General features: G+C 47.2%; 3 protein-coding genes across 4 annotated transcripts; 1 reads left to right on the plus strand and 2 right to left on the minus strand.

Moving 5' to 3' along the window:
* Nucleotides 1–213: 213 nt before the first annotated feature.
* Nucleotides 214–1,889, minus strand: LOC125523571 (vegetative cell wall protein gp1-like). The gene is made up of 2 exons (XM_048688596.1): nucleotides 1,568–1,889; nucleotides 214–375 (listed from the first exon to the last, which is right to left on the minus strand). The coding sequence occupies exons 1-2, from the start codon at nucleotides 1,800–1,802 to the stop codon at nucleotides 290–292; spliced, it is 321 nt and encodes a 106-aa protein (XP_048544553.1). The 5' UTR covers nucleotides 1,803–1,889; the 3' UTR covers nucleotides 214–289.
* Nucleotides 1,890–11,740: 9,851 nt separating this feature from the next.
* Nucleotides 11,741–15,262, plus strand: LOC125520071 (disease resistance protein RGA4-like). Of its 2 annotated transcripts, none has more exons than XM_048684869.1 (3): nucleotides 11,741–12,713; nucleotides 13,313–14,749; nucleotides 14,821–15,262. In XM_048684869.1, exons 1-3 carry the CDS (start codon nucleotides 11,938–11,940, stop codon nucleotides 14,822–14,824), a joined length of 2,217 nt encoding a protein of 738 aa, XP_048540826.1. In that variant the 5' UTR covers nucleotides 11,741–11,937; the 3' UTR covers nucleotides 14,825–15,262. The 2 variants fall into 2 exon arrangements, with proteins under 2 accessions (XP_048540826.1, XP_048540825.1); XM_048684868.1 differs by having other exon boundaries at nucleotides 11,743–12,713; nucleotides 14,841–15,262.
* Nucleotides 15,263–16,250: 988 nt separating this feature from the next.
* Nucleotides 16,251–20,776, minus strand: LOC125524171 (NAC domain-containing protein 21/22-like). Its single transcript, XM_048689244.1, has 3 exons — nucleotides 20,263–20,776; nucleotides 18,327–18,598; nucleotides 16,251–17,220 (listed from the first exon to the last, which is right to left on the minus strand). The coding sequence occupies exons 1-3, from the start codon at nucleotides 20,465–20,467 to the stop codon at nucleotides 16,771–16,773; spliced, it is 927 nt and encodes a 308-aa protein (XP_048545201.1). The 5' UTR covers nucleotides 20,468–20,776; the 3' UTR covers nucleotides 16,251–16,770.
* Between the last annotated feature and the right edge of the window lie 357 nt (nucleotides 20,777–21,133).

A 21,133-nucleotide genomic window follows, 5' to 3' on the forward strand; every position in this document is an offset into this window, starting at 1 on the left:
ACTCGATAGTAACTCTATAGTGTCGTACAACTAGGGGGTGATGTGCGGTGTCGGGGCCTGGACGTCGATCACGTTGATCGAGTCAACGAACATAAAGCGAGGCAAGTGGGACAAGGTGGGGGTCATTGATGGATCTCTAACCAACCTATACTAAGCAGTTTAGGATAAGCAGGTAAGGTAACAATAAGCAGGTTACAAAAGCAGGCTATGCATCAGAATAGGAGCAAACAATAACAGTAGCAAAATCTAATGCAAGCATGAGAGAATGGAATGGGCGATATCGGAATGATCAAAGGGAGGGCTTGCCTGGTGGCTCTGGCAAGGAGGGGTCGTCGTCGACGTGGTCGATCACAGGGGCAGCATCGGTCTCGGGGTCTAACAAAGAGAAGAGGGGGAAGAAACAGTAAATATAAAGCAAACATAGCATCACAAAGCATAACATGGCAATATGCTGCGCCGGGTGTGACCTAACGTATGGCTAAACGATAAAGGTGAAGGGGGAATTCAACCGAGAATGTATTCCCGGTTCCGGACCTGTGTCAAACAGATGACCGGAGGGGGAAAGTTCCATGTTCAGATAGTTAGAGGCATCTGACAGGTAAACGTATCACGTATTTGGATTCGTCTCGTCGTTCTGAACAACTTTCATGTAGAAAACATTTTCATCCGAGGTACGAATATTTTTCTATGATTTTTCAAAGATTTAAACAATTTCTGGGATTTTCTTTAACTTAAAAATGGACTTATTGCGCCAACATGATGTCATGCTGAGGTCAGCAGAGTCAACAGTCAACTCTGACTAGGTTGACTGGTCAATGGGGTAGTGGGGCCCTTCTGCCATTGACTGGGCTTAACTAATTAACAGCTTAATTAGTTAAAAAGTTAATTAGGTTAATTAACAAGATTAATTGAGTTAATTGTTTTTAACTAATTAATTTATTATTATTTTTTAAAAAATATTTTTTAAAAAATTGTTTTTTTATTATTAAAGGGCGTTGGGCCAACAAGTCATTGGCCCAGCGGGCTACCGGGTGGTGGATGCAGGCGCCTGGGCGTGGGCATCCGCCCGAACACGCACATGCGTGATGGATGGCGCTGGTGGAGGCCATGGCCTCGACGAGGAGCTGGCGAGGGCGGTCCCCGGCGGGGGCTCTGGCGGTGGCGGGGCCAGCAGGGGCACGGCCGTCGGAGGCGGTGGAGGTAGGCGCCCGCAGTGGAGCGAGGCAGGGCGGCAGCGTGAGGTAGGACAGGGGCGCCCGGCGGGAAGCAGCACAGGTGGAGCAGCAGAGGAGGCTACAGCGACGCGAGCCACGGCAGGTGCGAGCGCTTCGGTGAGGAGGTCGCGGTTCCGAGGCAGCAGCGGGTCGCGGCGAGCTACAGGGGGAACGGCGCCGCGGGGCTGTGGCAGGGCACGACGACGGCGGTAGGGAACAGCGGCAGGGGAAGGCCACGGCGGAGCGAGCTCCGGGCGTGGGTCGAGGCGGAGGTGAGGCGCGTGTCCGCCGCGGCGAGCGCACGCAGGCGTGTGGTGACTGGGAAGGACGGGGATAGAGGGGCGCGTGCTCACGGTGGCCGTAGGGGAAAGGCAGCGGGCTCGACGGAGGCCTTCGGGGAGGAGACGAGGAGGCGAACGCCGTCGACAGGCAGGGTTGGTGAGGGGGAGGTCCGGCGTCGGCGTAGGGCATCGGGGGCGTCGATTGCCCCCGATCGGATCCTTGCAGGAGGGGGGTTGAGGAGGCGGGCAACGGCGGGGCAGCGCCGGGCGGCGTCAGCGAGGTGGCGGCGGGGGCATGCCGGGGCATCGGGCGACCAAGGCGTCGGGTGGCCCGATCCCTATCCAGAATGAGGAGTGGGAGAGGTCGTGGGGGGGAATCGTGGGGAAAGTTGGGAGGGACCGCTAGGGTTAGGTCGGGAGGAGCCGGGCCATATAGGCCAGGGAGGGGTGTGGGGAGTGGGACGGCTTGACTGGGGGCCAGGTTGGCCGTGGCCCATTACGGGGGGTTCTTTTCTCTTTTTTTGGTTTCTTTTCTTTCAAAAAAAAACTTTTCTGTTTTATTTATTTTTAGAGCATTTAGCCATTTTGTAAAAAGATGATTTCTCCACTAATATTACCAAATGATTATTTACAACAACTTGAACATTTCTAGTTGCATGTTTGACAAGTTTGAAATTGGGCTTAAATTTGAATTTGAATTTGACTTATGCCTCGGATCATATGAGGATTAGTAACAGTCAGAGTGATGACCTGGCATCATTAGCATGAGATTACTGTAGCTTAATTATCCGGGCTTCACAATTCTCCTCCACTACAACAAATCTCGTCCCGAGATTTAAGGGGTGTAGTAGGGGGAAAGTCTCAGAAAGGACGGGGCTCAACACAAGATAGGTACCTAGGGGCTATCTCGCGACATGGCATAGAGGCATCTCTTGAGTTGAAATTCAAGAAAGTCATCGAGAGCAAGGTAAGGAGGTGCAATAAGAAGCTTCACCCAGGTAGACAACCGTTCGATGTCTGAAACAAAGTGCGAAAGGGCTCAGAGCATCGTGAATAGATCATCTCTCGGAAGGTGGCTCGTGACATTATATGAAGCCAAGTGTAAATAATATTTTGGCATCACGGTTGTACAGGAGAGTCAGGTTTCGATCCTGTGGAACTGTGGGTTATGGGCCCACCATGTGGGTTAAAAGAAGGAAAGGCGCTATTCATTTTGAACGGTCATGATAGCAAGGCATGTCAGAGGGTAGCCTGCCAGTTATGTCGGCAACAATCGTCGATACCAAGGGCGAGGGACGAAGAGAACCATTCTCATGCTTGTTGAACGAGGCGGACCAATAGACAAAGTTCTCGTCCATTGGTGGCTACCGGAAAGTCGTCCACAATAGTAACATGGTCTTACTGACAGTTTGTATACCGAGGTGTTTACATAAGCAGGGAAATATTTCTGCTTATATCATATAGATCACCATAAAGGTCAAAAAAACCAATGGAAAGGAAAATGTGATCATCAGGTTAAGCAGAACAATGGAAAGGAAAAATGTATTTAAACACATATTTCAGGGGTATATCCTTCCCAAGGACAAGTAGAGCATGATATCCATGACAGGATAGAAGTATAGAACCATTTAGGTAAGGGGCGAGAAAATTCCTGACATTACCCATACAACGGTGTTTGGATAATTGAAAAATAAAATTTAGTATCGTGCTTCAAATGTTCTCATTGGAGATCGGATCACCACAGACATGCTTCGAGATAGCATTGACAAGGTTTCAAGCAAAGGCCAGACTTTGGATACACCAATGACCCATCAGAAACAACTTAGAAAATAAGTCATACCATTTTAGCAGGGAAAAGATGAGGGTGTGGCCGTCGGGCTCAGTAGCAATCCATCGACATGTCAAAAAGGATGTATTCCCAAAATCAATATGATCAAGTTTGTGTTGGGGAGAAGACAAAAATGTTGTTGATGCCGACACAAATCATCGAGAGGCAAGGATGGTATTTCTAGCCATGAATTCAATTGACATCTCTGAAGAAGCCAAAGTGTGACGGTGATCAAGACAAAGTTTGTCGAGAGACTCTACGAAGATGCCCTCGAGCAGAAAAGGGAGGATGAAGTGAAAGGCTATGAGAACCACGGATTCGACACAAGCTCAAAGTCAAACTTGTTGTTCGAGGTGAAAAGATAAGATGAGGAAGATCAACGTAAGCTTAGCTCATCGTTAGAAGTTGCTCCGGGCATAAGGACCAGGTAGCACAGTTAAAAAGTTGCCATGATAAAATATAGCCGTTCAGGCTAGGAATGATGTGATGGGGTATAAAGCTTCCCAGTATCAATTACTAGGTGTAATGCCAGAAGGTAAATCGGAGTAGAGGTTGGACGGGGGAAATGAGTTGTAGAGGATAAGTAATTTAACTTAACCAGTACATGGGATCAGGGAGGAAATATGGTCGGGACCATAAACGCAAGGGATCCAATTTATAATACCGGAAGAATATTCAAATGATTAAATATCCTTGCAAGAAGCTTTCACGATAAGTCCCATATCGTGTCCGTGGGCATGAACACAAGGTTCAGGGTCGACTCCCACTTCTTCAATGCATAACCTTTCATTTTACTTCTCGCTCTTGATGACGCTGTTGTATTGAATTTTATCTGACGAAGAGCCAGTAGAGTATAATCCGCATAACTTTCGAGTTCACACAGATTAGGGAAGGCATAGGTTCAACCCATTGGGGCATCTTAGGAACATATATCATAAATTTTAAGAATAAATAACACAAGCTCGGCAGTAGAGCATGCTTGAGAAAGCGAAGGATACAATTTACCAAAAGCATTATGTATCCGAGGAAAGTCTCACAAGCTTATTGAATATGAAGGACGTTGTCGGATAAAATCTGAAAAAGGGGTCTGGTGGTCCACAAGGGATCTGATGTGAGCATCAATATTCCACCAGAGGAAGAAAGAATGCAAGGAGATCAGATTATAGAAACAACTGACTAACTCAAAGCTCAATTGCAAAGGAATTATGAATTCCAAGACAAGGGATCAGAAGCAATGCTCTGATAAGGGATGGATAGGTAGAATAGCCTTAGGGGTACAATCAATGGCGATTTGATTGATCGAGAATCAGCACATGTTAGAATGACGTCTGAGCCGGAAGGATGAATTCTAGGATTTGATTGAGGATTGCGAGCATTCGCAACATATTGTATCAACAGACTCAAAATGATAATGACAAAGGCTGACAATAAGATTACTAGACTTATGGTATTAACCATAATGCAAGCAAGCAAGAAATCCAAGAACAATAGGTTGTTAAGGAATTTCACAAGAACGAATGGTATTACGAAGACTTGTGAAGTACAAGAATCAACTGAGGATGAGCTGATACTCGATAGGTGCACAAAGTTATCCGTAGGGGTATTCAGACGACAAGGAACTGCAAGGCAGTAAGCTCAAAGGATTCTCGGAAAAAGGAGAGCAGTTCAAGGCATCTTGTAATAACAAGATCAATGGGATAGAATGTAGGATTGGCGAGTGTGTGTAGTTATCCATAAGGATATTTCGCTGGTAGGGAATTGCAAAGGCAACAGGTACAAAGTCTCGAGAGAATATCGTATAGTATCTTCGGAATCTTCTGATGCAACAGGCGATCATCTAAAATAAGGGGTCTCTCCGGGCGGATGCGATCACGAGATCCTAATGTTCGAGTTAGTAAAACCATTTAACCCGAATAGAAGAGAGATCAGAGCCCCAGAGTATAGATGAGGAATAAAAGATCCTAATACCACCCAATGGCGACGTGTTCCCGTAAGCCACACAGCCAAGTTAGTAAAAGTTTTTGTAGTGATTAGACTCAACTTCGGCCAAGGAGTTGGAAAGGGGGCTACCTACAGGCAGTCAGCTCTGATACCAACTTGTGACGCCCTCGATTCAATCGTACACTAATCATACACGCAAATGTGTACGATTAAGATCAAGGACTCACGAGAAGATATCACAACACAACTCTAGACACAAATTAAAATAATACAAGCTTTATATTACAAGCCAGGGGCCTCGAGGGCTCGAATACATAAGCTTGAAAACACAAGAGTCAGCGGAAGCAACAATATCTGAGTACAGACATGAGTTAAACAAGATTGCCTTAAGAAGGCTAGCACAAAAGCAACAATGATCGAAAAGGAAAGGCCTCCTGCCTAGGAGCCTCCTAACTACTCCTAGTCGTCGGCGGTCTTCACGTAGTAGTATGCATCCTCCGGGTAGTAGTAGTCATCAGTGGCGGCGTCTGGCTCCTGGGATCCGTCATCTGGTCACAACAATCGGGTATGGGGGAAAAAGAAGTAGCAAAGCAACCGTGAGTACTCATCCAAAGTACTCGCAAGACTTACTTCAGATCTAAACTAAGTATGCATCTGTATCAAAAGAATAGGTTGTATCTGTGGACTAAACTGCAGAATGCCAGAATAGAGAGAAGGCCTAGTCCTATCGAAGACTAGCATCTTCTGGAAACCACCATCTTCCAGCAACAGGAGGGAGTAGAGTAGCATAAAGTAAAGTAGAAGTGTTATCAACCTCGGCCAGAGATCCTTTCTCGACTCCCTGCGAGAAAGCAATCCCAGAGCCATACTATCCAGTTATCATCACAATCCAATTCTCATCACTATCCAGTTCTCATCACAAGTATTCAGTTCTAGTTGTATCGATCGGGATACAACTCCAAGTGTCCGTTACCGTAGGACAGGCTATCGATAAACGTTTTCTTCCCTGCATGGGTGCACCAACTTACCCACCACGCTCGATTAACTCCGGCCGGACACACTTTCCTGGGTCATGTCCGGCCTCGGCCAAACAATACGCCGCAACCCGACCTAGGCTTAATAGAGAGGCCAGCACGCCAGTCTAAACCTATGCCCCCAGGGGTCATGGGCCATCTCCCCGAGAACTCCTGCACGTTGCGTGGGCGGCCAGTGAGCAGACCTAGCTACCTCCTTCAACAAGGTAGGTGCTTACCAGTCCAACCCGGCACGCGCCGCTCAGTCGCTGACGTCTATTAAGCTTCAGCTGATGTATACGACGCAGAACGCCCATACTATGCCCACGTGATGGTTAGTGCTATCAGGCCAGAGGCCCCTCGGATCAAATATCCAAATCATAGTGGATTAGGAACACGCGGTAACGAGCAGAGACTCATGATCGATGTGACCCCTTCGCCCCGTCTCGAGTACTTGCGGCAAGGGCTAAGAATGCCCGGCCACGCCTTGTAAGTATCTCACGGGCACCTTCCAGGTCAACCCGACTCCACATCACTCGCAATTAAGCTCGCGCGGGTACCCCTCAGGGCTGACGCGGCTTTAGTAACATGGCTCAGTGCAAAGTCATAGTAACCATAGCAACTGTGTGTCTAACACCAAGGAGAAAACCCGAGGAATCACCCCCGGTGAATTCCACTCGATGTTGTCATCAAAGTGAACGTAAGAGGATCCACCCTCGAGGTTCACACTTGAGGGGTTGCACGACAGAGCCGTAACGGAAGTGGTTAAGGAGGAAATCACCCTCGATGATCACGACCGAATAGCTACACTACAGAGATCTCATCAGGAGTGATGTATGAGGTTCACCCTCGGCACTCGATAGTAACTCTGTAGTGTCGTACAACTAGGGGGGTTGATGTGCGGTGTCGGGGCCTAGACGTCGATCATGTTGATCGAGTCAATGAACATAAAGCGAGGCAAGTGGGACAAGGTGGGGGTCACTGATGGATCTCTAACCAACCTATACTAAGCAGTTTAGGATAAGCAGGTAAGGTAACAATAAGCAGGTTACAAAAGCAGGCTATGCATCAGAATAGGAGCAAACAATAACAGTAGCAAAATCTAATGCAAGCATGAGAGAATGGAATGGGCGATATCGGAATGATCAAAGGGAGGGCTTGCCTGGTTGCTCTGGCAAGGAGGGGTCGTCGTCGACGTGGTCGATCACAGGGGCAGCATCGGTCTCGGGGTCTACCGGAGAGAAGAGGGGGAAGAAATAGTAAATATAAAGCAAACATAGCATCACAAAGCATAACATGGCAATACGCTGCGCTGGGTGTGACCTAACGTATGGCTAAACGATAAAGGTGAAGGGGGGATTCAACCGGGAATGTATTCCCGGTTCCGGACCTGTGTCAGACAGATGACCGGAGGGGGAAAGTTCCATGTTCAGATAGTTAGAGGCATCTGACAGGTAAACGTATCACGTATTCGGATTCGTCTCGTCGTTCTCAACAACTTTCATGTAGAAAACATTTTCATCCGAGGTACGGATATTTTTCTATGATTTTTCAAAGATTTAAACAATTTCTAGGATTATCTTTAACTCAAAAATGGACTTATTGCGCCAACATGATGTCATGCTGAGGTCAGCAGAGTTAACAGTCAACTCTGACTAGGTTGACTGCTCAATGGGGCAGTAGGGCCCTTCTGCCATTGATTGGGCTTAACTAATTAACAGCTTAATTAGTTAAAAAGTTAATTAGGTTAATTAAGTTAATTTTTTAACTAATTAATTAATTATTTTTTAAAAATATTTTTTATTATTAAAGGGCGTTGGGCCCACAAGTCATTGGCCCAGTGGGCTACCAGGTTGTGGATGCGGGCGCCTGGGCGTGGGCATCCGCCCGAACACGCACATGCGTGATGGATGGCGCCGGCGGAGGCCATGGCCTCGACGAGGAGCTGGCGAGGGCGGTCCCCGGTGGGGGCTCTGGCGGTGGCGGGGCTAGCAGGGGCACGACCGTCGGAGGCGGCGGAGGTAGGCGCCCGCAGTGGAGCAAGGCGGGGCGGCAGCGTGAGGTAGGACAGGGGCGCCCGGCGGGAGGCAACATGGGTGGAGCAGCAGAGGAGGCTACGACGACGCGAGCCACGGCAGGTGCGAGCGCTCCGGTGAGGAGGCCGCGGTTCCGAGGCAGCAGCGGGTCGCGGCGAGCTACAGGGGGAACAGCGCCACGGGGTGTGGCAGGGCACGGCGATGGAGGTAGGGACAACGGAAGGGGGAGGCCACGGTGGAGCGAGCTCCGGGCGCGGGTCGAGGCGGAGGTGAGGCGCGTGTTCGCCGCGGCGAGCGCGGCGCGAGCGTGTGGTGACTGGGAAGGACGGGGATAGAGGGGCGCGTGCTCACGGTGGTCGTAGGGGAAAGGCAGCGGGCTCGACGGAGGCCTTCGGGGAGGAGACGAGGAGGCGAACGTCGTCGACAGGCGGGGTTGGTGAGGGGGAGGTCCGGCGTCGGCGTAGGGCGTCGGGGGCGTCGATTGCCCCCGATCGGATCCTTGCAGGAGGGGGGTTGAGGAGGCGGGCGACGGCGGGGCAGCGCCGGGCGGCGTCGGCGAGGTGGCGGCGGGGGCATGCCGGGGCGTTGGGCGACCAAGGCGTCGGGTGCCCCGATCCCGATCCAGAATGAGGAGTGGGAGAGGTCGTGGGGGGGGGGAATCATGGGGGAAGTGGGGAGGGACCGCTAGGGTTAGGTCGGGAGGAGCCGGGCCATATAGGCCAGGGAGGGGTGTGGGGAGTGGGCCGACCTGACTGGGGGCCAGGTTGGCCGTGGCCCATTAGGGGGGGGGGGTTCTTTTCTTTTTTTGGTTTATTTTCTTTCAAAAAAAACTTTTCTATTTTATTTATTTTTAGAGCATTTAGCCATTTTGTAAAAAGATGATTTCTCCACTAATATTACCAAATGATTATTTACAACAACTTGAACATTTTTAGTTGCATGTTTGACAAGTTTGAAATTGGGCTTAAATTTGAATTTGAATTTAACTTATGCCTCGGATCATATGAGGATTAGTAACAGTCAGAGTGATGACCTGGCATCGTTAGCATGAGATTACTGTAGCTTAATTATCCGGGCGTCACAATGACGAGACGCCGTCGGTTTATCCTTAGTGAAAACGATGCAATACGTGTCTTGTCCCTTTCTATCACTGGGATATAGAACACCGTAAGATTAGAACCCACTACAAAGCACCACCTCCTCTAAAGAAAAACCCATCGAACTTGGCCAAAGAAGATAGATAGATTGGAGAGCATGCAAAGCTATTCAATTATACAACAAGAAAACCTCAAAAATACTCAATTGAATTCAATGAACAATCTGATCATAAAGTGACAATTCATCATATCCCAACAAACACATTCACGAATTACATCAGATTGATGTGATCATGTGAGGCAGCCCCCGGGAACGTGGTATTGAAGATCCGAGAGAGAGAAAGAGAGAGAGAGAGAGAGACCTAGCTACTGCTATTGACCCTAAGGTCCTAAGGGAACTACTCACACATGGTCATGGAGGTAACAAGGTTGATGAAGAAGCCTCCGGCAATGGATTCCCCCTCTTAGAAAGTACCGAAACATGCCTCCAGATTGGATCTCCTTGGAAAAGAAGCTTCCGATGATAGAAAAATTCGGATAAAATGGTTCCAAGGGTTTCGGTATTTATAGGAATTATAGGCAATGGAATGGACATATGGCGGTAACTGTGGGGCCATGTGCTTTGGGCGCGCCACCATGCCACATGGAGGCCTTCTTAGCCCCCTTGCTTCCCTTCAGTGCTTTATGGAACCTTCATTGCCTAAAAAAAATTGTATTAAATCTTCAGGTTTATTTTACCTCCGTAGATATTGATTTTCTGAAAAGTCAAAACATGCAGAAAACACAACTGACACTATGCACTAACTTAATAGATTAGTACCAAAAATATTATAAAATGTTATAGAAGTATACAAAAGTGATATTATAATAACATGAAACAATCAAAGTATAAGCATCCCCAAGCTTAGTCCCTATCCGTCCTCGAGTAGGTAGATGATAAAACAATGTAATCTTGATCAACTGATGTAATGTGTTTATGAACTCGGGATAAAAGTGATTCAAGGCAATAATCTTTAATGGATGGCAAGCAAGTAGCATCAAAATGTGTAAACAAAATTACTCTTGCTTTTCATGGTTCAATGTGTCCATGTAATACCAATACTCATATTATCATATTCATAGTTCCAATCACTCAAGGTTTTATCATATTCGAACATTTTATCATAACACAACCCAGAGCTTCAGTCAAATAATCAAACCCAGATATTAGTATGAGGAGTATGGATTGTCATGCAAAGGATGCACTAGAGATATAAGTGTATGGAAGCTCTCCATATGAACTAAGTGGGTCCGCATCCAACTTGCTTGCTCACATCCCCGATCATTTGAGGAAGTTCATCATCGGGATATGCAAGTCATGTTCTATGATGTATAAGATCCCACTAGTATGAAAATGAAACATTTGAAAACTCCCTTTACCTTTTTTTGCCAGAGATGATAATACTGATCATGCTTTTCAATACTATTCAGTGTTACTTTATATGCCATCATAGAGATGATACAGTACCTTTATTTGCATTTGGATGTAACACTAATAGCCGAGGCTGACTTTTCAACCGCCTTCACATTCTATCTAATAAATAAAGAAAGGAAATTTTTGTTTTTTCACTCTAGTTTTTGTTATTTTTTTCTTATGTCACTCTATATTTTAACATTTCACTTTTGCCACACTTAGTTTTCGACAATTATTACACTTGCCACTCCATGGCATAATTTTCTTTTCAGAATAGCAATTGTGGTACATTGTCAAAAACAGAGTGGCAAAAGCGAAGTAAAACTATTTTGCTTTTGCCATAGAATGACAATTATGATAATTGTAAAAGCTAAGAGGGGCAAAAGTGACAATATCTAGAGTGGCATAAGGAAAACAGTTTGTCTAATTCACATCTAGATGTTTTTTAAGGATTTCACATCTAAACTTCCACAAATATATAATGCAGCAACAAGAAACAAAAAAAAACTAGGATAAAAAAGAGACCACAAACAGAGAACTGGGGAATGGGAGTTGAGGGGTAAGGAGATTAAAAATCCATTGTTTAATTAGAGGGAATGGGAGTTTAAGTGGGAAGTGGACTGGGAGTTGAGGAAGTCAATTCCCACCGATTTCTTCTCAGGTGGTACCCTGTTAATTCGTGAGCAGAGTTCTATCCCACGTCAATTCTCATCATATGCCAAACAAAGAGAATGGAAGTAAAAATCTACTTCCCATACCTAATCCCTTCATAAACATCCTTATGCAAACTCTCATTCCCTTGCCCAAGTGTTTACCAAACAGGCTAGAAAATTGGCAAAAACTAGAGTGGGGAAAAAAAAATAATTTCCCTGATAACAACACGTAGGATCGGCCGGCCAGCCACGGCGAGGAAGAGGAAAGCAGCCACTTGCCCGCTCCTGCACTGCACAGCTCGCCGTCGTACTGCTGTGCTGTTGGTCGCGGCAGCGGAAGAGGCACATACAGGCAAGGCCCAATCCCGGCCGCTGCTTCGGTCGCCGTCGTGGGAGTGGGAGGGAGGGAGGGAGGGAGGGGATGGAGGCTGCGGTGGCGAGCGCTCTGACCAAGGAGGTGGTGCTGAAGCTCGTGGCGCTGCTGAGCGAGAAGCACAAGCTGTCGAGGGGCCTCAAGGACGACATCCGCTTCATCCGGACCGAGCTCGACATGATCTCCAGCGCCAGGGACAGCCACATGGCGGCAGGGCGGGATCCGGCGAGCAGCTCCTCGCGCATATCCATGGAGGAGATGCGTGATCTGGCGCACGACATCGAGGATTGCATAGACCGGTTCCTGCCCTGCCCCTGCGTGGCCTGCCAGGGTCAGGGCGAGGCCGCGTCCGTCCTCCGCCGCGTCAAGAAGGCGGCCACCAGCGCCAGATCCCGGTTCGCGGCCGAGATCCACAAGCTCCGGAGCAGGCTCAAGGACGCCCACGACCGAAGGGTCAACTACCAAGCAGTCAACGGATCCTCCGCCGGAGCTTCTCCGGCGGCCGCGGACACGGGGGCGGAGACCGACCCCGTGGGCATCGACGAGCCAAAGCAGGAGCTTGTCGACATCTTGTTGCAGCAGACCGGGCCGGGGAAGCCCGGTGTGATATCCATAGTCGGGTTCGGCGGCTCCGGGAAGACCACGCTCGCAAGGGCAGTGTATGAGTGCCCCGGAGTCGTCCGGAGATTCCCCTGCCGCGCCTGGGCTGTGGCCTCGGAGCACAGGGATGCCGAGGGGCTCCTGACCACGATACTCCGGCAACTCCGCACCACCGATGCGCCGCTGCCCCAAATTTCCATGGATGGTTTTCTGCGGACTACAGAGTGAGGATCTCCTGCACTGAACTCCACCCTGTCTGCATTCACTATTTTCTTTTGCACACGCCGCAAATTCACCACTCTCTGTTAAAAGTTAGTACAGCTTATTAATATGAACATGGACAGTTTGTGTGGGTACCTGCCATCCTCATTTTTTATTTTTATTTTGAGTAGGACCTGCCATCCTCATTAAAAAGAAAGAGATGTATTACTGAATTGTTGTGAAAACAGAAGTAGTAACTGTACTTAGCCATCTGTTGTTTTTTGAAATGTACTTAGCTGTATTGCAAGTTTAGTTGGTCATTCAAACCGATTTCCCACATCAATACATCTTAGGCATTTACTTGTTGTGCATGCTCATTTTAACTAATTGATTACTAGTACAATCCAAGAGCCGGCTATCCTAAACAAAAACAGTGTCATATCCCTCTGTTTCCAAAAGCAAAACTTAAACCCTTGCCATAGATTCGTTCCTGTTATGCACATATGAACAATCGATTCTGTGTACATTTTAGTGCTAATGTAGGTTTGGTCTGCATATAATGAACCGGTGAATTGGCAACCAATTGCTTACCAACTTATTCACTTGTCAATCTGTCTGCCAGGTGCTTAATTGTAATCGATGACATCAACAAGCAGAACTGGGATGTCATCAAATCCATCTTACCCAGGGAAGCAAAAAGCAGAATTATAGTTACCACGGCTCTCCAGTCAGTAGCTAATGCTTGCAGCTCAGGTGACGGTTATGTTTACAAGATGAGCATTCTTAACGCGGAGCACTCCAAGGTTTTGCTAATGAAGAAGGTTTTCTTCCAAGGATGTTCACCTGAACTGGAGCGGGGTTCAACAGCAATTGTGGAGAAGTGTGACGGCCTTCCACTTGCTCTTGTGTGTATGGCCAAGTTTTTGCTAGGCGAGAATGAGCTCACGGGAAGCCACTGTGCGCGAGTTTGCCACAACCTCGGGCATCATATGGAGAAGGAGGCAGACTTCACAAAACTGCAACAGGTTCTTGTAAATAACTACAGCAGCCTGTCTGGTTATCCTCTGAGGACCTCCTTGCTATACACGAGTGTGTTCCCAAATGGTCGCCCAATCAGGAGGAATACTTTAATCAGGCGATGGCTAGCTGAAGGGTATGTCCAGTGTCAATATAAACGCAGTGATCTGGAGGTAGCAGATGAAAACTTCCGGGAACTTATTGACCGGAATATCATCCGGCCGATCGATGCTAGCAACAATGCAAAAGTGAAGACGTGCAGAACTCATGGAATCATGCACGAGTTCATGCTGCACAAGTCAATGTCTGATAACTTCATCACATCTCTTCATGATCAAAACCGAAGTAATTTCCGTCACCTGTTCATCCAAAACCATGCAAGTGGCAGCACCTTGAGCTCGAACCAGCGTACAAGTCCAGCAAGCGATGATGCAGCTGGCAGTGAGAAATTCCGCGCCCGGTCTCTGACCATCTCTGGGGATGCGGGAGAAGCTGCTTCTGAGTTTTGCAGGTGCGAGCTGCTGCGAGTGTTGGATCTGGGAGAATGCAATGATTTGGAGGACAGTCATCTCAAGGACATACATAAGCTGTGGCATCTAAAATATCTGAGCCTTGGGGGCACTATCAGCAACCTTCCGAAGAAAATTGACAAGCTACACTGTTTAGAGACCCTGGATCTGAGGAAGACAAAGATAGAGGTATTGCCAGTGGAAGTCATTGGGTTGCCTCACCTAGCTTACCTGTTTGGAAAGTTTAAGTTTGGGAAAAAGGACTTGAGAAAGAGCGAAATAGCGGAGTTCTCGCAAAGAAAAAGTAAGTTGAAGTCTCTTGCAGGATTTTATGCAGATGGAAACCCTGGGTTTCTACAACTGATGGCTCATATGAAAGAACTGAAAAAGGTTAAGATATGGTGTGAATCCACTGGCGCAGACAACAAAGGCTTGCCTGACATTTCAAAGGCAGTTCAGAAGTTTGCTCAGGATGGCATGGACACATCCGAGCTGTCCAGTGCTGCGAACGGTGCGATGCCTCCTTCTGCAAGGTGAGACCATTCCGTTTTTGTTTTGTCTGCAGATTGTATTGTTGTATTTGGGGACTCCATTGGTGAAATAGGTGATTTGATGATTGCGCAGCATATGTTGAAGAATGAAGACGACGCCATTGTTGCGATGCTCCCAAAGGTGCAGGAGGACCTGTTGGCGTCGTTGTGCGCTGCAGCAGGACCTGCGGGCAACAACTTGAGCATGGAGTACCATGCATGGGGATGCAGCGTTTCTTGTGTTTTCTCGGGCAGAAGTGTTGCTGGGGTTCACCATGCAATGCAGGCCGCCAGACCATGGTAGTTTCAAAAACCAGACTCGACCGGCGGTCCAACCGGAAGAATCGTGAACCGATGCCTTGGTCTTTTATAGAAACCAAAGAAATAAAATGGTGCGTAAACTTGGGATCGAACCCTTGACCTTGCATGGATTTTGTTCCCCTTGCATCTGTTATCTGGACCATGTTCTGCACGTGTATTGTTGTCCACATAATAGCAGGTTGCATTTCCGCGTTTTGGGATTTTGGTCTGGGTTGAAGCGGTTCGGTTGCCAATGCATTTCCGTATTTTGGGATTTTGGTCTGGGTTGAAGCGGTTCACGCGGTTGCGAACATTCGGTGATGTGGTATTGTGGTTACGTTGCACCCAAATGTGGTGAGCTTATTCGCTATCACCCTTATGACTGCTGCCATTTCATGTCATGTACGATCACATGTTAACACTTAACAGCAATATTGCAGTGACGACTAATTGGACGAAGATCCACCCACTTAACCCGATATAATCTCTGCTAGTGCCTACTTTACGATTGCTCTTCTCGTTGATCTTTAACCTGGAGTAATCATCTTTCGTCTCCTCCTTAGTCTTAAACCTTCTACTCCCTCTGATCCTAAATATTCGTCTTTCTAGAGATTTCAAGAAGTGACTACGTACGGAGCAAAATGAGTGAATTAACACTCTAAAATGTCTATATATATCCGTATATGGTAGTCCATTTGAAATCTCTAAAAAGACAAATATTTAGGAACGGAGGGAGTATACAGCAGCTGTTCTTGTAACCGTTCACTTGTTCATGACATGTTTGTCATGAATCACAGACTTGAGTGAAAAGCCCATCCTCTTGTATTCTTTTCTTCCTCCTATCTTATACCCCTTCGAACAGAATAATAACATGAGGCTGCGCTCATGACAGCCATGTCTATTATGAGGCTAGAGCTCGTTCTGGAGCTTGGAGGCTGGCGAGGGGTGGCCTGCTCCGCCACCGGTGACCTGGAGTGGCTGTCCCTGCTTTCCTCTATGGTAGATCCGCCACTGCTTCGGTTGCAATTGTACCATCGACTTTTGACTGTCAGTCCCATCTAGCTATTTCGCAAAATCAGTGCGCGTACACACAGCAGTACGCCCAGGAGATCGAAGACTACCAGTGGACCGCAGATCTACAGTACCATACACATGAGTGTACATGTAGCGGTATTGATGAATAAAATCATGACGACAACACAGGGAAAACAACCGGCGGATAGCCTTGTTGTGCTCTCACAAAATCAGGATTCACCAAGTTTTTACAATATGCCTGGAGGTGGTCTAGTCCAGATGCCTTTTTGATTCAATTCGATGTTCTCTTTTTTTGCCATTGATCACATCAATATACTACTGTCTTGCGATTTTACGGGCCATTGCGCCGGAGATCCTGAAACTTTGTGCATGAGCAACGTCTCCAGTTGCAGAATGGTTATCTGGTGGGTGATCTGGGACATGGTCACACCAAGGAGACACACTCCACGTCATTGCATGTGCAAGCAGCGGCAGGAGTCGCCGCCTCCTCATTTTCATGACCAGATGCCGAGATAATTGCCCTCCCAGGCGCCATCAGTTCTGAGGGATAATATTTGTTGTGTTTGGCTGAAATGCCCAGTCATGCAGGAGACAGCTTGCAAGAAAATGTAGATCTTTTTTTTTTTGCGGGTGGAGAAAATGTAGATCTTTGATTGGTAGCACTAGCAATAATACCCCTAGCTAGAAAATCAACTGAGTGAGTTCCACATCTGTGAAAAGCCACTCTCAGCTAAGTACTCGAACCCATCTTGAGCAAACACACCGCCCTGGGCAGGCGCCTCCCTCTTCACGTTGCCTTGCTCAAACCTGGTGAGCTGGCTCAGCGCGTCCTTGATCGCCTTCCCCATGTGCTGCTGCTCCTGATCGGCAGCCATGGGCGCCATCGCCATCACCGGGATGTTCATCGAGGCCGACGACGACGGGTGAGAGGAGGGGCCATTGGAGAAGCAGGGCACTTGCTCATAACCCTCTAGGTTTTGCACCGTCGACATTCCAGGATGGTCAAAGGCAATGTAGTTGTCAATGAGAGGAGGCAGTGAGGTTGCGGCTGCACTGTCAATGTTGTAGTTGCTCCCTGTGGATGGTTTGGCAATGGTTGTCCTGGTCTTGTAAAAAACCCTACACAAGACCCAGTCCTCCTGTTTAACAAGAAAATATTACACATGAAAATCGTTAGACTGGAAGATGAATGAGTGCATTTGGTATATATATCATATGCATGCATCTGAAGTGATCATGAGATCAAGATTTTGGCAGCAGAATATTTTTGCAAAGGTTGAGTATGAGTTAAAACGATTTATAATTTGTTTTGTAGGAAAATACTGAAATTACTTAGCCATTTTTATCTTGTTCTGGCGAAAACTGTATGTTAGTGACATGGATGCGTTGACAGAAATGATTAAAAATTGGTGTGAGTCGATAATTTGCACATACATCTATATAGTATATATATATATTGGGGTGTACATCTAAAAGAGACCAGATCATCCTCATATCTATGTAAGTAGCTGGCATGAGAGTGACCCACATATGAAGAAAGGATCAAGTACAGAACATCAACAGGCAGAACCCGGCCCAACTAATTAGCAACAATCATTAACACAATGAACATATGTTCTGGCTGCCACACGAATTTTCTAAGCAAATTCAGCTAACTATCTGTTCTGGTGTCTTAACACAAACCACACCAGCTTTTAGACATCTTGCAGTATTATTTTCATGACACTTAATTATCGCAAATTAAGGGAGTTGATTAAAAAATATGTCAACTTGGTGACCTACCTGTATTTTTGGCGCTTCAATTCTACTCTCTAGCTAGCTAGCTAGCTAGATCTTGAATTGAGAGGCCATATGCATGTATAGTGAGCTGGCTGGTCGTACTACATTATCCATTGCACATGTATTATAGGATGAGTTGGCATTCTGGCCAGTTGCCTCCACATGCGAATGTCACGTGAACCAAAGGTTTTTGTTTCTTTAGTCCATACTTCTCATAAAATATACCAATGTGAAATCAAATCTGTCAAGTTTCATTCTCAATGCCTTCCTTTAAAAAAAGTGCCACGAACATATAGTTTTCTTGCTTGTGTGTACATAATTTTCTGGTGGAATTCCTTGCACTACTCTCTATCCATATGATGCATTATACTATAAGCATCAAATAAGGAACAGATGGGGAAAAGAGTGGAGTATCAAAGTAGTAAGATTAAATTTGCTCGAGATGTATAATTATAATGATGCTTACCTTGAGTGGCAACTTCATCAGATCGCCTTGCCCTTCCTTGCGGAATTCGTGCATGACCCATTCAGTCTTCTTCCCTTTAGGGGCTCTACCTTCATAAAACACCAGGGTTTTTCTCATGCCAACTAGCAACCCTTTCCGGCTTATCGCACGGTCTTTCCCTGTGGCCTTCCAGTAGCCTGATTCAGTTGCTCTATTTGTTCGCTGGCCTGTAGCGTACTTCCTGTCCCTTAAGCTGTAGAAGTACCACTCCTTGCCGCCAATGCATGCGATTTCTGAATACAATCAGGGAGCAAATTAACAAACAATTTTGTAGAAATTAGATGAACTATGAACGAAGTAATAATCTTTTTGGAACCTGCTCAAGATGTGCATCCACTAATCTAATGATGTCTGACTACACTTTTCCATTTTTAAGAGAAAGTCCTACTAACGTTAGAGCCACATTTAAGTAAGGCAGAGAAAAATAACCATTAATAGGTAATTGCATAACAGGGAGAATAATAGATATTTTTAGAACCAGAAGAAAGGAGATCTATTGATTGCGGGAGGCATCTTTCCTATTCTTGTGAGATATATCAATTATACATATCCTATCCTTGCTATATATATGTTCTTTCCATATGGCTTTGTGCATGGTGTGTTTTCTACTAGTAGGCAAAGTGGAAGGCCTCCTTTTTGTGTTAAATTTGTCCCTATCCGTGGGCTGTGAATTCCCTTTTAGGATCAGGCAAATTGGGGAATATTAGATGGCATGGGATGAACAGGGACAGATGCGGAGAAGGCCAGCAAGGGGCCAAACAAACTCATGGCTGTGAGAATATCCTTCTGTTATGGGGACGGGAAGGCGACAAAAGATGGAGGCAGACAAGGTGTGTGAATTTTGTTCTCATTGTAGAATAATTCCCAGAAACTATATGTATTCATCCCTTGATCAAGTCTCGCATGTATGGAATAAGAGGAAAAAATTACTGTGCAAGAATTTGATCTCTCTTCCTCTCTCTACAGTCTACAGTAGTAGTAGTTACTTTGGAGGTCATCTCACTCTGAATATTATCTTGCCTTTGGATCAAGTTTTTTCGAATGGTAATTACACAAACGGTAATTAGGACCATATAAAGAGGGAGAAAAGCATGGGCACATCAAAAGGATAGGCCAAAAAAGTGAGTAAAGAAAAGAAGAGGAAAGGTGGAAAGGTGGTTTCTAGCGGTATGGGAAGCATGCATGCATAGTTGCAAGTTGCAACTTGATGAGATCGAGATTGTCGTGGTCACTTCAGTTATACAACTCCAGCCACTAGCAGCATGCACACAGCCACCTTAGTTTTGGATGCAACTGAAGGAAACTACACATGCATGAGCGGAAGGGAACAAAGAGAATTGTTCATGGAATTAATGAAGATAGCTAATTGAGCTGCACATAAATACATAGTTGGTCCCAAGATCTTAATTCAAGTTGAAACCAACAGAGCAATACATTTTGATGCATGATTGAGAACCTTGGGACAATCATGCATGCTTACACACACGGACAAATAATTTATTTCTGGGATTTCTTTATTAAAAATGAACAAGGAATTTAATTAGTACAGTGGAGGAAAGAAGACTTGTCTGTTTAGAAACGACCAAATCGTTGTTAGTTCCGTCAAAAGATATACACCGCAGAGATATCATACATGGGATGCGATATATTTTTAAGGGGATTTGGGACGTCATCGACTTCAAATTGAAAGGATAATTACGAATCAGCAGCAGCCAAACGGGAGAAGAAATTAAATCAACAGATAAATCATCCCCGGGACCGAAGTACTCATGCATATGTATGTATGATCCGGAAGACGACGAAGCTAGAACTGATCACACAAGCATATAGACACGCACGCATGCTGGTGTAATTAAGCTACTTGGATATGTATAGGAGTATCTGGATTAGGTCTTACCGGGGAGGTCCCAGGGCTCGATCTTGTTGAGGTCGACGTCGACCATGGCGGGGCAGCCGTAGATGCTCGCCACCGCGGCCGCCGCCCCTCCGGCGCCACCGCCGCCGAGCTTCCTGGACAGGTAGTCGAGCACGAGCTCGTCGTCCCGCGGGTGGAACCTGAACCCCGGCGGCAGCCTCGCCTCCACCATGCTCAGCGAACTCATCGCCGCCACCACGCACGCAGCTCGCCTTGGATCCCCTCGGATCCCCTCGGATCAAGCGATCAACGAGAGGTACAGAGGACCGACGGCTGCTTCTGCTGCCGATCTCGGCAGTGGGACCAACACAACACAAGAAGCAGCAGCTGGCTCCTGATCGGTATGATTGTACCGTCTACCGAGAGGGATATCGAGGAGGGGCGCGAGGAAGACGAGGGGTATTAATAGGCGCCCGCGCACGGCATGGTCAGGTCAACTGGTTTTTGCGCCGATGCTTTCACAGAGATGGAGAGGGGAGGAGGGGCCGGGAAGGCTACGGCTCTACTACTAGTAGCTGAACTGGTACTACGTATAGCTAGGCAGATGGGATGGGAGTACGTACTCGCCCAGCTGGAGAGACTTTTCTTTTCCTCTCGGTTAGCGTGCCGGGCGCCAGGTGGCGAGGTCCGATTCGCTGGGCCGGTCCCGGCCGGTGGGCGCGCGGGCAGGACGGCTGCGGCCGGGCTGGTGGCGGTGTCACGCTCGCCGGACGTCGCCGGCGGTGACGTGGGCGGGCAGATAATTCGAAGCGCGGGCTGGCCTAATCATCATCTAGCGGGCACATATCTTCCGGCTTTGCGGCGTCGCCTAATTCCGGTTTGCGGCTCGGGTGATCGGGAGATAGATCTCCGG

Source organism: Triticum urartu, chromosome 7 (genome assembly GCF_003073215.2).
Source record: "Triticum urartu cultivar G1812 chromosome 7, Tu2.1, whole genome shotgun sequence".
NCBI classification, from domain to species: domain Eukaryota; kingdom Viridiplantae; phylum Streptophyta; class Magnoliopsida; order Poales; family Poaceae; genus Triticum; species Triticum urartu.